The sequence below is a fragment of the Cervus canadensis genome, chromosome 14, assembly GCF_019320065.1.
Source record: "Cervus canadensis isolate Bull #8, Minnesota chromosome 14, ASM1932006v1, whole genome shotgun sequence".
Taxonomy (NCBI): Eukaryota; Metazoa; Chordata; class Mammalia; order Artiodactyla; family Cervidae; genus Cervus; species Cervus canadensis.
This window is the reverse complement of record NC_057399.1, coordinates 33,694,411-33,711,015: the sequence shown is the minus strand read 5'-3', so window position 1 is coordinate 33,711,015 and position 16,605 is coordinate 33,694,411. Positions and strand designations below refer to the sequence as shown.

The following is a 16,605-nucleotide window of genomic DNA, read 5'->3' as shown; positions in this document are numbered from 1 at the left end:
TAAGGAATTCATCTTCAGTGTATACATCATTTGAAGAAAGTCTAATAAAAAGTACATATTAAAAATTCCAGAATACTTCTTAAATTGATCAGATACGGTCTTCCAGATGGTATCTGTTTTGACTTCACAATGGCAGTTTGGCAGTTTTTTTTTTCCTCACCATTTTTTTGAGGGGCGAGCAGTTTCTTAAATAACTAATCATGCAACTACCATACAACCCAGCAATTATACTTCGGGGATTTATCCCAAAGAAACAAACACTCATATTTATACACACAAAACCCCCTGTACACAAATGTTCACTTGCTGCAGTGGGTGAATGGTTACACTGTGATACACCTATTATCAATGGAACACTACTGAGCAACAGAAAGGAATGAACTATTGACACATGCCACAGTGAGGATTAGGCTGACTGAATAAAGCCAATCCCAAAGATTATACACTATATGATTCCATTTATAAAAAATTTTTAAGTGACAAAATTATAGAAATGGACAACAAATTAGTGGTTGTCTAGAGTTAAGGGGTATTGGGAACGCAGAAATAGTATGGTGGCTAAAAAAGGGCAATGTGAGGGACCCTTGAAGTAAGGAAAATGTTCAGTGTCCTGAATGTGTAGCAGTGTCAGTATCCTGGTTATGATATTGGGCTATAGTTTTGCAAGATGTTATCGTTGGCTGAAATTGAGCACAGACATTTCTGTATTATTTCTAATGCTACATGTCAATCTACAATTATGCCCAAATTAAAATGAGCTCTAAAGAAAATGTGACTATTTTCACTGCAGTAATCAGCACATGCAATGATTAAAGACGCTGACTGATTGACTATGTTACTTGTATAGAACTGACCACTTCAACACAAAAGTGATGCTAAAAGAGATGGGATTTATCCTGGACAAAGCTTCTGTATTTTACTGAATAATTAAGACAGGTTCTAAAGAACAAGGTTGCATCATGACTTACTACTTCATCCGCAAATCCACCAGCCAGGACAAGAGAGTAAGCACCATCATTACTCCGACCATGAATTCCACCAACATGGGGTCTATGGACACCCGCTTCGCTCACCTATAACATCAAATGAGACTCAAAATACCTTCAAACAGTTCATTAAGTTACACTTACAAAATGGTTTCACATATGTTACTGTATCCTAAAAGCTTCCAACTAAGAACCGAATGTCACCCAGAATTCTACGTTTTGCTCAGACTTTACTTCTCCCCAACTATATATTCCTCAGGTACTTAAGTAATGACTCGTAAAACTGCTCAGGCCTAGAATTTTGAGTTTCAAAGTAACTATTAAAATAATCATCATCCTGTGCTATTGGTAATTCCAGCTCAATTTAGGTGAAAAATAATTTACTATCAGTTTTCCAGAACTCCTCTTCTCATTTCTCATCCTTCATTATGGTACTGTTCCCTAGTCAAATCAAAGAGAAATTGTTAGTCGCTCAGTCATGTCTGACTCTGCGACCCATGGACTGTAGCCCACCAGGCTCTTCAGTCCATAGAATCCTCCAGCCAAGAATACTGGAGTAGGTTGCCATTCCCTTCTCCAGGGGATCTTCCCGACCCAGGGATTGAACCCACGTCTCCTGCATTGCAGGCAGATTCTTTACCATTTGAACCACCAGGGAAGCCCAGTCAAGTCAGACAGACAACAGTCATTTCAGCCTCATTTGTCTGTATTCTTCAAACCCATCTGGTTGTAAACATTGCTGATTTGATTTCCTAATCTTCTCAAATCCATCATTTTCCACAGTCACTGATATAATTCTAATTTGAGTCATAAATACTTAAAACATACCCTTTTTTACTGCCTCCAGCTTTGTTCCTTCAAATTCCTGCTACCCGTCACAAACAGAATAACCCTTTTAAGAACAAATCTGCTTTTAATTTTCAACTGCTTAACATGTATTAAATGGTCGTAATAGTAGATCAAGCCCAAGTTAAGTATTATATGTTACCTTCTCTCAAATGGGCTCCTACCTACTTTCTCATCCTTATATCCAGTTTCTTCTTTATGGAGTTTATACATCTGAGTCCAATTACTCCGTAATACTCAAACATAGCACTCATTTTTAGTTTATTACAATGGGCTTACTACATTTCCCCATATACCTTTAATTCTGGCTCACTTAAACTAAGTGTCACTTCTTCATGTACTTCAAACTCCCCAAAAGAAGTATTCTGATTCATTTGTTTATTACACAACTGTTCTCAGAGTAAAGCAAACTGAAATCCAAGACTGTACAGTGGGCTGGGTAAAGAGGTATATTATAAGTCAATGAGAAGTTGATAAAAAACAACAGAACCTGGATTTAGGCCTTGGAAACACCAAGTATTTTAGAAGCAAGGACCATCTGATTCTCAGCTTCACGAACAACCCCCAAAATAAATCTGTGCTGAATCGTCCCTATTTCCTAAACTGCAAATCTATCCTTCTAGTTACTCAAGTCAACGGCTTCAAAGTCATCTTAGACCATATTAATGAGGATTTTAGAATTGGGGAACGAATGATAGGTATACAAAAAGGAAAAAAATTAAAAACAAAAAAAATAACCAAAGAACAATGGACAGGGAAGCCTGGCATGCTGCAGTCCATGGGGTTGCAAAGAGTCGGACTCAACTGAGTGACTGAAGTCAAGTGTATTTTATAACTTATTTTATATATAAATATTATCAATAATGCATAGTATAAAAAATAAATATGATTGTACAGGCATACCTCAGAGATATTTCAGGTCTGGTTCCAGATCACTGTAGTAAAGTGAATATCACAACAGAACAAGCCACACGAATTTTCTGGGTTCCCAGTACATATATTTACTATTTATACTATATTGTAGTCTTAAGTGCTTGATAGCATTATGTCCAAAAAATGTACATATCTTAATTTAAAAATGCTATCAGAAAAATGGCACCAATAGACCTGTTGGACAAAGTGTTGCCAAAAACTTTCCATTTGTAAAAAACACAGTACTTGTTAAACTAAATGCCTATTTTTCAGAATAATGAATAATAACTTTAACTACTATAACAATAACAGAAAAATAAAACAAAGTGATACAAAGGCTTAGATAATGCCCAAGTCCATGATGTCATGTTCCTCTGTCTGCTAAGTTATGAGGAAGTGCCTAATCATCCTACAGGAAATCGTTCATTTTAACAAGTGAATGCCATATGATACTACCTACATCAGTTCACTTAGAATCAACTGACATTAACACCGCTATAATGTGAGGTATACCCAATTTTACTCTTTTGACTAAGCCAATCTAAAACATACCTGAACTCTAAATCTCCAAGTTGATCCAACAGGAACTCCAGGAATAGGTCCATAATGATTGGAAGGAACAATAGTACATTCTCTAGTGCGACCAACACAGGCCATTCCCTGCAAGGTACCAAACAAGTTGTTTGAGAAATCAGTTATTTTAAATCTTAAAGAAAGCCCTTAATCCCCATAAAATGCAGATAAAATAAAACCCTACAATTTATGTGATTAATATTTAACTTTTTTTTTTTTTTCCTTTTTTGGGGGCCACACTGCTCAGCATGCAGGATCTTAGTTCCCCAACCAGGGATCGAATTCACACCCTCTGCAGTGGAAGAGCAGAGTCTTAACCACTGGGCCATCAGGCACATCCTAACAATATATATGATTAATCAATATTGTCATTTGTTAGCATTTCAGATTATCACTTATACCATTACTACTACTGGAATCGAAACATTATAACTTGCATTGTAGTTATAAACATTATAGCTAGGAAGAGAAAGACTTCCTTCTTTACCCTGCCCCAATCTCTTCGGCTTTCAGTACTAGCTGATGGCATCTTGGCTTTCTTTTTACTCATCTTGAGCCTTTCACCAGCCTTTACAACTTCACTAGAATCAGTTTTACAGGAAGGACAATACCTTTAAAAAAAGAGAATTTTGATAATATTATAGTAACGTCAATAACAAATATGGCCTTTCTAGTTTAATTTTTAAGATGTGTAATACTTGGTGTATATTAGAGTTTCAGTGGGCATTTCAGTACTAAACTTTCCAAAATATTTACATGATTAAGTCTGCCATTCTTTTAGAGAACTTAATATTTTATTATCAAATTCAGTGCACAAGCCAAACAAGGCTGTCCAATCCAAATGGCACCATAAACTCTGATCTTATCACTAATTCTCAGAGTAGACATCATTCATCTGAACTTTTTACCATTAAAACAAAAATGGTAAGAATAGATGATTCCAGACTGAACAATGAATGATGGCAACTGATATATCTCCCCATCTGAACTGGTTATTAGAATTTTCAAAGTAAAGAATCTATAGCCAATTATAACAAGTATACCAGATTCAAGGATGTTTGTCTCTAGCTCAACTTTAATTCTCTACAGTTGTTTATCCTTTAGCCTATTTGTGGTTGTTATGCTACTATAACTTGAGTTGTTTGTTGTTGTTTAGTCACTAAGTTGTGTCCCACTCTGAAACCCCATGACTAGAGCCCGCCAGGTTCCTCTGTCCATGGGATTTCCCAGGCAAGAACACCAGGGTGGGTTGCCATTGCCTTCTCCAGGGCATCTTCCTGACCCAGGAATCAAACCTGTGTCCCCTGCACTGGCAGGCAGACTCTTTACCACTGAGCCACCAGGGAAGCCACTGTAACGTATACATCATTATAAGCTGCCTTGTTATCATTTCTGAAAAGCAAAGCATAAGTATATATATAGAATGAAATGGGGCTATTTTTGAGTCACAAAGAAATGGAAACTTTGGGTATATCCAAAGATCAACTTGCCATTCCACCCATTAATCTTATATTTCTTTTTCTGTATTTTCACAAAGATGATGACATCTATACCCACTAGTTAATTTTGAATACCTAATTATAAGATGTTATATTTGGTACTATAGACAAGATATGTAGACAATTCAGACTTTGAGAAAATTAGCTGGGCAGTGAGATATATAAATAAATTCAAGGCAAAATTATGTATGATAAGGCAATGAATATTATCAAGTAAAATCCCTACTAATCTGGAAAGCAGAAACACTTCCAAAAATTAATTTGTTTTAAGAAAGACTGTTTTACCTGATATGCTAACCTTCTAACTATAATTTTATCAAAGATCTTATGATGAAAGCAGGTATCATCTCTAATGAGAAAATGAGTTCAGAGACTAAATATTCAGACAATGTGATTTGGAAAAGTAGAAAAGATGTAAGGTTAAGGAATTTCAGATGAAGTGAAGGACCTCAACATGAATGTATAAATACTTCACAGAGTAATCTAAGACTCCTCTAATTGTAGTCATCCCCGGGATCAATCTCTTCATCAGGTTTGTCCAGGCACTACTTTGGCACTGGGTAGGGATAAATGCTTGTGATTAAAATATTTGTAAATAGTTAAGGAAAACTAGTACACAAAAGGAATCAATTTCAGAAAATGGTTACGTGCTATAAGGGAAATATAATGGTATAAAAGAAATACCTGGAGTAACAGGCAAATTTGGCCTTGGAGTACAGAATGAAGCAGGGCAAAGGTTAATAGAGTTTTGCTGAGAGAACGCACTAGTCAGAGCAAACACCCTCTTCCAACAACACAAGAGAAGACTCTACACAGGGACATAACCAGATGGTCAACACCGAAATCAGACTGATTATATTCTTTGCAGCCAATGATGGAGAAGTTCTATATAGTCAGCAAAAACAAGACTGGGAGCATACCATAGACTCCTTATTGCCAAATTCAGTTAAATTGAAGAAAGTAGGGAAAACCACTAGACCATTCAGGTATGACCTACATCAACTCCCTTATGATTATACTCTGGAAGTGACAAATAGATTCAATGGATTAGATCTGATAGAATGACTGAAGAACTATGGATGCAGGTGTGTGACACTGTACAGGAGACAGGGAGCAAGACGATCCCTAATAAAAAGAAATGCATAAAAGCAAAATGGTTGTCTGAGGAGCCTTACAAATAGTTGTGAAAAGAGAAGTGAAAGGCAAAGGAGAAAAGGAAAGATATACCCATTTGAATGCAGAGTTCCAAAGAATAGCAAGAAGAGATGAGAAAGCCTTCCTCAGTGATGAATGCAAAGAAATAGAGGAAAACAACAGAATGGGAAAGTCTAGAGATCTCTTCAAAAAAATTAGAGATACCAAGGGAATATTTCATGCAAAGATGGGCTCAATAAAGGACAGAAGCGGTATGGACCTAACAGAAGCAGAAGATATTAAGAAGAGGTGGCAAGAATACACAGAAGAACTATACAAAAAAGATCTTCATGACCCAGATAATCACGATGGTGTGACCACTCACCTAGAGCCAGACATCCTGGAATGCAAAGTCAAGTGGGCCTTAGGAAGCAACACTATGAACAAAGCTAGTGGAGGTGATGGAATTCCAGTTGAGCTATTTCAAATCCTAGAAGATGATGCTGTGAAAGTGCTGCTCTCAATATGCCAGCAAATTTGGAAAACTTAGCAGTGGCTACAGGACTGGAAAAGGTCAGTTTTCATTCCAATCCCAAAGAAAGACAATGCCAAAGAATGTTCAAACTACCACACAATTGCACTCATCTCAGATGCTAGTAAAGTATTGCTGAAAATTCTCCAAGCCAGGCTTCAACAGCAAGTGAACTGTGAACTTCCAGATGTTCAAGCTGGATTTAGAAAAGGCAGAGGAACCAGAGATCAAATTGCCAACATCCGATGGATCATTGAATAAGCAAGAGTTCCAGAAAAACATCTACTTCTGCTTTATTGACTACGCCAAAGCCTTTGACTGTGTTGACCACAACAAACCATGGAAAATTCTGAAAGAGATGGGAATACCAGACCACCTGACCTGCCTCTTGAGAATTGGTATGCAGGTCAGGAAGCAACAGTTAGTACTGGATATGGAACAACAGATTGGTTCCAAATCCGGAAAGGAGAACGTCAAGGTTGTGTATTGTCACCCTGCTTATTTAACTTATATGCAGAGTACATCATTGGAAACGCTGGGCTGGATGAAGCACAAGCTAGAATCAGGATTTCTGGGAGAAATATCAATAACCTCAGATATGCAGATGACACCACCCTTATGGCAGAAAACGAAGAACAAAAGAGACTCTTGATGAAAGTGGAAGAGGAGAGTGAAAAAGTTGGCTGAAACTCAACATTCAGAAAACTAAGATCATGGCATCCGGTCCCATCATTTCATGGCAAATAGATGGGGAAACAGTGGCTGACTTTATTTTTGGGGGCTCCAACATCACTGCAGATGGTGACTGCAGCCATGAAATTAGAAGACGCTTACTCCTTGGAAGTAAGTTAAGACCAAACTAGACAGCTTATTAAAAAGCAGAGACATTACTTTGCCAACAAAGGTCCATCGAGTCAAAGCTATGGTTTTTCCAACAGTCACGTATGGATGTGAGAGTTGGACTAGAAAGAAAGCTGAGCTCTGAAGAATTGATACTTTTGAACTGTGATATTGGAAAAGACTCTTGAGAGTCCCTTGGACTGTAAGGAGATCCAACCAGTCCATTCTAATGGAAATCAGTCTTGAATATTCATTGGAAAGAGTGAAACTGAAGCTGAAACTCCAATACTTTGGCCACCTGATGTGAAGAACTGACTCATTTGAAAAGACCCTCATGCAGGGAAAGACTGAAGGCAGGAGAAGGGGACAAGAGAGGATGAAATGGTTGGATGGCATCATCAAGTCAATGGACATGAGTCTGAGTAAACTCCGGGAGTTGGTGATGGACAGGGAGGCCTGGTGTGCTGCAGTCCATGGGGTTGCAAAGAGTTGGACATGATTGAGCAACTGAACTGAACTGACTGATAAAGGAAATACATCATGGTTAGTGCTATTCCAGATGAGATTAGAAGAGCCAAACCTATCAAGAGTCCAAACAAAGAGATAAGTGTAAAGGTCCTGAGGCATAATAAGGAATGGTATGTTCTGAAGAATACTGAAAGTAGGCAGAGGTTGGTTCATAGACAGCAAGGGTTTAGATTTTATCCTAAATTCAACAGGAAGACATTAGGGGTCTTAAACAGGTGAGTATTCTGATTCAGGATTTAGATCATTCTGCTGCTATGGCAAGAAGGATAGCTGGTAGATAATGTGAAAGCAAGAAGACTAGCTGTGCATTTACTATAGAGTTCCTAGTGACCCAGCTGGTCAAGAATCCACTTGTCAATGCAGGAGATGCCAGAGACTCAGGTTCAATTCTTGGGTTGCAAAGATCCCAGAGAAGGAAACGGCAACCTACTCCAGTATTCTTGCCTGGAAAATTCCATGGACAAAGGAGCCTGGCAGGCTACAGTCCATGGGGTCGTAGAATCAGACACAACTGAGCATACATGCACACATGCACACAGTTCAGGGTACAGATGGTGGTTGAAGTGGGTAATGAGAGTAGAACTGTACATCCAATAATATTAGCAAATCTTAGAGTATGTGACGAAGGAGAAGAGAGAATTGAAATGAAATTCAGCTTTTTCCTCAACAGGTGGATGAAACAATGGTAGTATTTACTGATGACTGAGTGAGGAGTAAGATTTCAGTGGACATGTTTGTGGAAATCAAGATCTCCACTTGGAGTCACTAATTTTGTAATACTAGTCAAGCAAGCAGTTGAATATAGGAACATCAAGTTCAGGTAAGGCTGGGTCTGAAAATATAAATTCTGAGCCATTTGCTCGGTATTTAAAGTCTCATCATTGCATGAAGTCATCTAGTGAGCACTTTGGAAAATAAAAGAGGAAAGTGGTAAGAGATACAGTGGGAAAAATCAACTAAAAAACACTGTGTAAGGCTCTCTACAGTAATGTAAAGCATCTGAAGCAAAGGAGTAATTATCAAATTTGCATTTTTGAAAGAACACAGACTCATATTGGAGAAAGGACTGGAGGGATTAAAAAACAGAGTGAGAGATCAGTTCAGAAGCTGTTGTAGTAACTGAATAAAGGTACCAATGCCAAATAACCATTAGTTATACAATTTTAAGCACTTCAGTATATACTATGTAGGCCACTCGTCTTCTGAGATGGACCGCATCTCTGCCAGGAGAAGACATGTATCTCTCTCAATAAATCCACCCCTTACCACATTTGTATCTTTAGAAATCTACTTTTGGGGCTTCAAATACATATTGCACATTCAGTTCTTACATAGTAACAACAAAAATCCCCTGATAATCATACCAGTATTCCTCTTCAGGGACCTTATCCAAGGGAGGATTCAGGCAGTAAATATGATAGGCCATGTTACATTCATCACATAGAACTTGCATGTTGGGTTCCTGTTTTCCACCACATACATGACAGGAGCAAGAACGGCATTTCTTATTTGGGTCTCCACCACAAGAGTCACATTCAGGGTCATTTTTCCCTATTAAGAACAAAATTATAGCAAGCCCAATCTTAAAATCATTTTTATGTCTATGAATTTTATAAAGAAAAACCCATGAGAATAGCACACAGCTTTTTTTTTTTTTAAACAAAAAGAACCATATAGAATAATTCAGTTCAAGACTTTAATATTCCCCAAATGTGCATCAAGATGCATAGGGGTTATACAGTGAACTCATGGGGCATCATAAGAGAGATTAAAATTTCCAGTGAAATAACTGAACAAAGTTGTTCCGAAATGGAAGTGTTAGGTAACATCTGTTCTGCGGATCCAAACCTTTCCCTAGGTGGACTAAACTAGGAGGGGTGCACCTATTAGAAGTCAGCAAATCCATTTTGGTTTTGCTATGCCCCCAACATACTCTTTATTAGTAAATACAGTACCTAACAGTTGACTTTTTTTTAATCTTGCTTATCAGTTGGTTCAGAATTCTGGCAACTAACAGGTTCCACTTATTGCCCACCCGTCCTCTGCCAGTCTCTCCCATCTAAATCCAAAGTACTTTTTGCCAAAATATTCATTTGAAATTATAAAATGAACACATATACACAAAAGTCTATAGTAATGCTAACAGCAAAAGTTAAATTTAAGTATCAAAAGAGTAACAGTTGGATAAATTTTATGAAAAATGAGGTAAATTTATAAGAACTATAATATAGAGATAGCCAAAATGGAACTACAGAGTAAATTTTTTAGACAAAACTGTATAAACACACCAAGATGAATTATATAGATAAAGAAAGATGTCTAGAATGACATGTTGCCGAAGGTATGTTTAGATTTCTGGTTTAGAGAGATCAATGGCAGTCTGGCCGTGGCTCTGAAATGGTTTCCTTACACATGAGTTCAAAGTTGTAGCTAGAACATGAGTAGCATTGGGCAAAGAACATATATATGCAGATATACTGAAGAGAGAAAACACAAGAAAAACCTAGTCAATTTTTCTTTTGTGTTTTACTGACAGCAAGTCACATTAAATAAGTTTACTCAACAAGGTATCCTTATTCCTAGAATATAACCATACAATCATACACAGTATGCCTGAAAGTTCTTAATTCAAGTCTAGATGTATTAGCACTGCAGTCTCAAAAAATGAGTATGGCTTAAACCAGTAACATGGAAGTCTAATAATTAATCTGTTAAAGGACTTGTCTTGTTCTAATTCTGTAAAACTGTGGTTAAGAAGAGGATAGGCAGGACTCTTTAATCTTGAATATGTCTTTTGCCAGGATATATGAGACACTGGCAAAAGCTCAATGAATTGTTCTCCACACACACACAAATCAGAATTAACAGAGTATGAAACACTGTAACCTATTTGGAAAGATAGCAACTGAACTATGAAGGAAAAGACTTAGAATTTAGTCCTACCTTTGTTACCAACTAGCTGCATGAAATTACGTTACACACAATGAGGAGATGAGGCTACATTCCATAAACATTACATAAACCATCCATTACCTCCCAGAAATTTAGGGCTCAACCAGCATTATTCTTCTCAGGCTCTACTAGTATAAAAATAAGCCTCATTATTAAATATTAATCTTAAATGGCCACATTACCAAAGTGGGTTTTTTTATCTGGACAGACTCTATAATAAAGGAAACAGCAAGAAAATGGCAATAAAATCCCAAGATGAGAAAATAGTCTTTGAAAACAAATTTTATCATTTGAGAAAAATCCATTAAACCAAACTGATCTTATATCAAAATGGCTGTCTTGAAAATAAATTTGTATGGTCTTTAGTTTTGTGCTTCCTCAAAAGTCATTCCCCGGCCAGTCAAAATGGCAATCCTGAACAATACATGCAGTCTCGGCCCGTAAGAAAGATCCATACTTAAAAACTTTCCATCTGCCAATGAAAGAGGATGGGCTCCAGGTTTCTCGATCTTGAAGATTTCATTTATGAATCTTATCTGACAGTCATTTAATTTTCCTTCAGAACCCCTGTTTAAAAAAGGAAGAAAGGTCAGCAAAATCTAAACCATATGCAAATAGTAATTAAAAGTCAGTTTCAAAACTCACTGAACACTACTAAAAATGGGGTAGTAGCTAATCACTGAATTATTGTTTCCAGCAGTAGGAAAAGTCCAGTGATTAATATTTGAAGTTAAAATGTAACTTTAGTTTAATATTAGGAAAAAAAAAAAATCAAGACTTAGACCATTTGGTGACAAGACACCTATCTTGTAAATTTAAAGATAAGGTAAAATGATACTCCAAATTAAAACAAAAGATTTAAACATATTTCCAATAAACATGCACTTTTCTGAGTAAACAGATGACCTCATTACAAAGAAAAGTCTTTCAAATACTAAGTCACATTTTTCACAGACATATTTATAGCTATTTGCATATACTTCTTCAAAGTTTCTTGCTGTAACTATAGATTGATATAATTCTCCTTTTAATCTATCAACTTTTGTTTTATATTTTAAGATATATTATTGGGTACATACAGACTAAGAATACTTAATTGTTCTTATGAAATGTCTTTCTATCTCTAGTAACGCATTTTGTATCACAAGTGTACCTTTGGTTTTTTTGGTTACTATTTGCTTGGTGACTTTTTCAAATATTTCACCTTTCTTTTAAAACTTTTAATGTCGAATGCAAACAATTGCAGAAAATTTATAGATACATGTATAGTTTAGCCAATTAAAAGGCACATATCCTTGTAATCAACCATGACAAGAGACAGCACTATCAACTCCCTCAGCACTTCACATCCTCCCTCCCAAGTCAAAACCTCTTCACTCCCTCCCAAGAGCCATATTTACCTTAATTTTCTTCAATCTTCTCACCTGTCTTCCTCCCTAAGTATATGATATAGTTCTGAGTTTCAAAAACTAAATTCCCAATCTTTTCCCTTATAACTTGTTGACGAACCCCCACCATTTGTCCTACAGTTTCTCATGGTTTTGATTTTGATATCCACATTCCCTAAGTTTATTTCAGTTTTTTCTGTCATTTATGTTTCCAGTAAATCAGTAGTTGGTCTGGTGAAAAGGTCAAAAACCGTTGCTTTGAGGCATGTTTTTAAAAATAAAGTTTTACTGGACACAGCAATGCCTACTCGTTTATGTATTCTCTATGGCCGGTTTCATGCTACAGCAGCAGAGTTCAGTTGTGACAGAGACCATCTGGTGGCCAAAGGTTAAACTATTCACTATCTGGCTCTTTACAGAATAAAACTGCTGACCCTTCTCTCAATGTTTACTCAAATAGGTTCATTTTTTGAGTAAAATCATCTACAGGTCTATTTTCATCAGTAAGCACCTAATTATTTAGTTGTCTTTTCCTATGATGATAGCAGCCACAGACGCTCAATGACTAGATTAATTCACTGGGGACTGGATAATGTTGATATTCTAGTTCTTTCACTCCCTTTTCACTTATTTGCTGAAATAATTCCATAAAGAGAAACATGACCACATCAATTATTTGGTAACTCAGTGGTATAACGCATATAACAAATACAAATGGAATGCTTTCTTTAGCAGTTTAAAAAAAAAATAGCTCTCAAACGTTCTATGTAGGTGACCAGTCAGCTTCTATATTACTAGGAGTTTACACGTTTGAGGTGTTTCAATCCACTTTCGTTATTATTTGCCTTATAGATGGTCAAATTGTCTCATCTTCTGTCAATGGAATCTTCCAATTGACTCTCAAATCTTTCTGACAAGAGTTTAGCAGTCTTTGTGGGCTTCCTTGTTAACTGCGAGACATGATGTTCCTAGTTCTTCTTGTACATTTCTGCCTCTGGCCTGTCATCCTATCTCCAAGGAAGCCAGGTTTTTTAGGTGTGTGTGTGTGTGTGTGTGTGTGTGTGTGCTTAGTCGCTCAGTCGTGTCTGACTGACTGTGACCTCATGGACTGTAGCCTGTCAGGCTCCTTTGTCCATGGGGATTCTCCAGTTAAGAATACTGAAGTGAATTTTTATTTTATTTATTTATTTATTTTTATTAGTTGGAGGCTAATTACTTTACAATATTGTAGTGGTTTTTGCTCAACAATCCCTTCACCTCCAAAAACAAAAAAACAAAAAAAGAATACTGAAGTGGGTTGCCATGCCCTCCTCCATGGGATCTTCCCAACCCAGGGATTGAATCCAGGTCTCCCACATTGCAGGCAGATTCTTTACTGTCTGAGCCACCAGGGAAGCTGAAGAATGTTGGAATGGGTAAGCCTATCCCTTCGCAGGGGAACTTCCCAACCCAGGAATCAAATCAGGGTCTCCTGCATTGCAGGTAGATTCTTTACCAGCTGAGCTATCTGGGAAGCCTTCTTTTAGGTGGAAATGGTTATTTCAAGACCAGAATTTAGGCACTAAAAAGCTTACTGCAACTGGACTGATTGCTATTTTCAGGCATTTTTAGTGGACAAAGCTACAAAATTGAGACGTACACATTAATACATATACAACATACCTCATGAGATCATGCAAACACTTTCTGTTCAAATTCAGGACTGAAGGGCAAGTTTGCTTTTGACAAAGCAATTATTTATCTGTTTCTCTTTTCCTTCACGATCAGAAAACTAGAATCTTTCTTTCACGATCCTAGTTCTCAAAGACACCAGGGATGCCTAAATGAGAATGCTACAAGTACTTCTTTGCTTTACTCCACATTACACATAAGACATTTTCACCAGTTGTCATCAGGATTATAGAAAATACTTTAAAATTTCTTTGTGTATTTCTTCCATGTATTACAGTTATAACTATAGTGTCAGACCATAAAGCTGTTACATATTATATTTTCTCCTTTATGTACCTCCTTTAGTCCTATTTCTAGATATAGAAAATTTAACTTCAAGTTAGATGGCACTCCAAGGTAACTAGCAGAAGTAAAATCAAGTATCTCAAAGAACCCAACTTTAGTCAGTCCAATAGCAATTTTAAGATACACCCTAATTTCATAGACGTTAAAATACAGAAAAGTTACTTTCAGATTCTATGAAATACTGTATTTCCTGAATATCTATTCTAACTAGTTCTTAGAACAGGGTCTGACACACAGCAGCAAACAGCAACAAAAACAAAAATCAAAGCATTAACATTCTAGTGGTATGATTGGCAAAATAACAGGCCCCAAAGATATCTGTCATCAGCCCAGGAACCTATGAATATATTACCTTACATGGCAAACGGACTTTGCAGACATTATGAAGTTAATAACCTTTAAATAGGATTACCTAGATAGACCAAAGGTAATCATGGGGGATCTTGAAAAGTAGAAGAGGGAAGAAAGAGCCTGAAGGAAGATGTGACTAAAAACAAATAGTCAAAGATACAACTTTGTTGGCTTTAAAAATGGAGGAAGTAGGCCATAGGCCAAAGAACTGGGAGATCCCTAGAATCTGAAAAAGGCAAGGAAGTAAATTTTTTTTTCAGAGTTTCCAAAATGGAACACAACCCTGCTGATACTTTTAGCCCAGTGAAATTTGTAAGTCTTCTGCCTTACAGAGCTGTAAAATAATAAGTTGTATTATTTAAGCTGCTGCTGCTAAGTCGCTTCAGTCATGTCTGACTCTGTGTGACCCCACAGACGGCAGCCTACCAGGCTCCGCCGTCCCTGGGATTCTCCAGGCAACAACACTGGAGTGGGTTGCCATTTCCTTCTCCAATGCATGAAGTGAGAAGTGAAGTCACTCAGTCGTGTCCGACTCGTCGCGACCCCATGGACTGCAGCCTGCCAGGCTCCTCTGTCCATGGGATTTTCCAGGCAAGAGCACTGGAGTGGGTTGCCATTGCCTTCTCCAATTTAAGCCACTAAGTCTGTGGTAATTTGTTACAGCAATAATAGGAAACTAATACAAGTAGGGCAAGAGAGAATAACAAATGTCAGATGATAATCAGTATCATAAAGAAATTAAGTTACACTAAAGGAGAATTTAAGTAACCCATGCCGGGTGTGTATGATTTTACATAGCACGATCAAGAAAAGTTGTCTTTCAAAGTGATATGTGAATAAAGAAATAAAAGACAAAGCCAGTCAAATGAATACTGGTGTGGTGTAGACCAGTAAGAGGAAACGGTCAAGGGCAAAGGCTCTGAAACAGGAGCATGTCTGTATGATTAAGCAACACAAGGAGGCCAATACGGTTGGAATACAGTGAACTTTGATTTATAACTTGATATGGACATCAAGTTTATATTCTGTAAAAATGGTACATTCAATAATAAGATCATCACTACAGATGTTATGATAAACAAGTATAGATAAAATTTGGTAAATGAAACCCTATAAAATAGATGCAAAATATGGTAAGTATATTCATAGTTTGAGTGAGGTTAAATATTTTTTTTTTGCTATAGGATTCAAATTCTACTTACGAAACTAATCTAGTATAATTTTATGTAGTATTAAGTATATAAGAGTAAGCGAATAAAATTTTGAAAAATGGATTTAAACCCTAGACTTTTATTTTCTTCAAAGCTCAAACAGAAACAGAAATGACAAGTGAAAAATAGAATATGTTAACTAGAATTAGATAATTTAAGCATATTCACTTTTTGGTACTCACATATTAAAAATTAGAAACAATAATAAACTTTAACTCCAAGTTCCCTTATCAAATCTCCAAGGCAGATTAAAAATCATGTCCTTCTTCCTTTGCACCTTATAGTTCTATATAATCATTACAGGGGAAAAAAAAAAAACTTTGTACAAAGAAATCTCAGCCCTAAAGACCTTAACTGAGAAGTTCTAATAAACATTCAAGAAAAGGACACAAAATTTTACCATAAAATAGAAAAATATTACAGCACACTATTTTTTATAAAATCAACATAATTTGTAAAGGATAGCTAGATAGGAAAGATAATGCAGATTTCACTCACTAACCCAAATGGAAAAATCCTACACAAAATACTGGCAAGCCAAATCCAGGAAAGCATACCTACAAAATACCTGTCAAACATTGTTAAGTACTGGTAAAATGTTCAACAAAGTTTCTTCTTGGTGATCAGGGTGGGAAAAAAAAAGATACCTATTCTCACCACCTCCTTCTAACAACATACTAAGTGGCAACTGGTTAATGAAGACAAAAGTTAAAGATCAAAGGAAAAAGAACACATAAATGTAATTCATGGAGAAGGGAATGGCAAATCACTCCAGTATTCTTGCCTGGGAAATTCCATGGACAGAGGAGCCTGGCGGGCTATAGTCCATTGGATTAC

General features: G+C 36.7%; 1 protein-coding gene across 2 annotated transcripts in view; it reads right to left on the bottom strand.

Moving 5' to 3' along the window:
- The window catches only part of UHRF2 (ubiquitin like with PHD and ring finger domains 2), a 71,176-nt gene that overhangs the window by 14,366 nt on the left and 40,205 nt on the right, over positions 1–16,605 (bottom strand). For both annotated transcript variants that reach the window (XM_043486553.1, XM_043486554.1), the window contains 5 exons: positions 11,260–11,369; positions 9,215–9,401; positions 3,805–3,928; positions 3,297–3,404; positions 969–1,073 (listed from right to left, as the gene is read on the bottom strand). In XM_043486553.1, the coding sequence (XP_043342488.1) occupies positions 969–1,073; positions 3,297–3,404; positions 3,805–3,928; positions 9,215–9,401; positions 11,260–11,369 (634 nt within the window). The remainder of the gene's footprint in view (positions 1–968; positions 1,074–3,296; positions 3,405–3,804; positions 3,929–9,214; positions 9,402–11,259; positions 11,370–16,605) is intronic.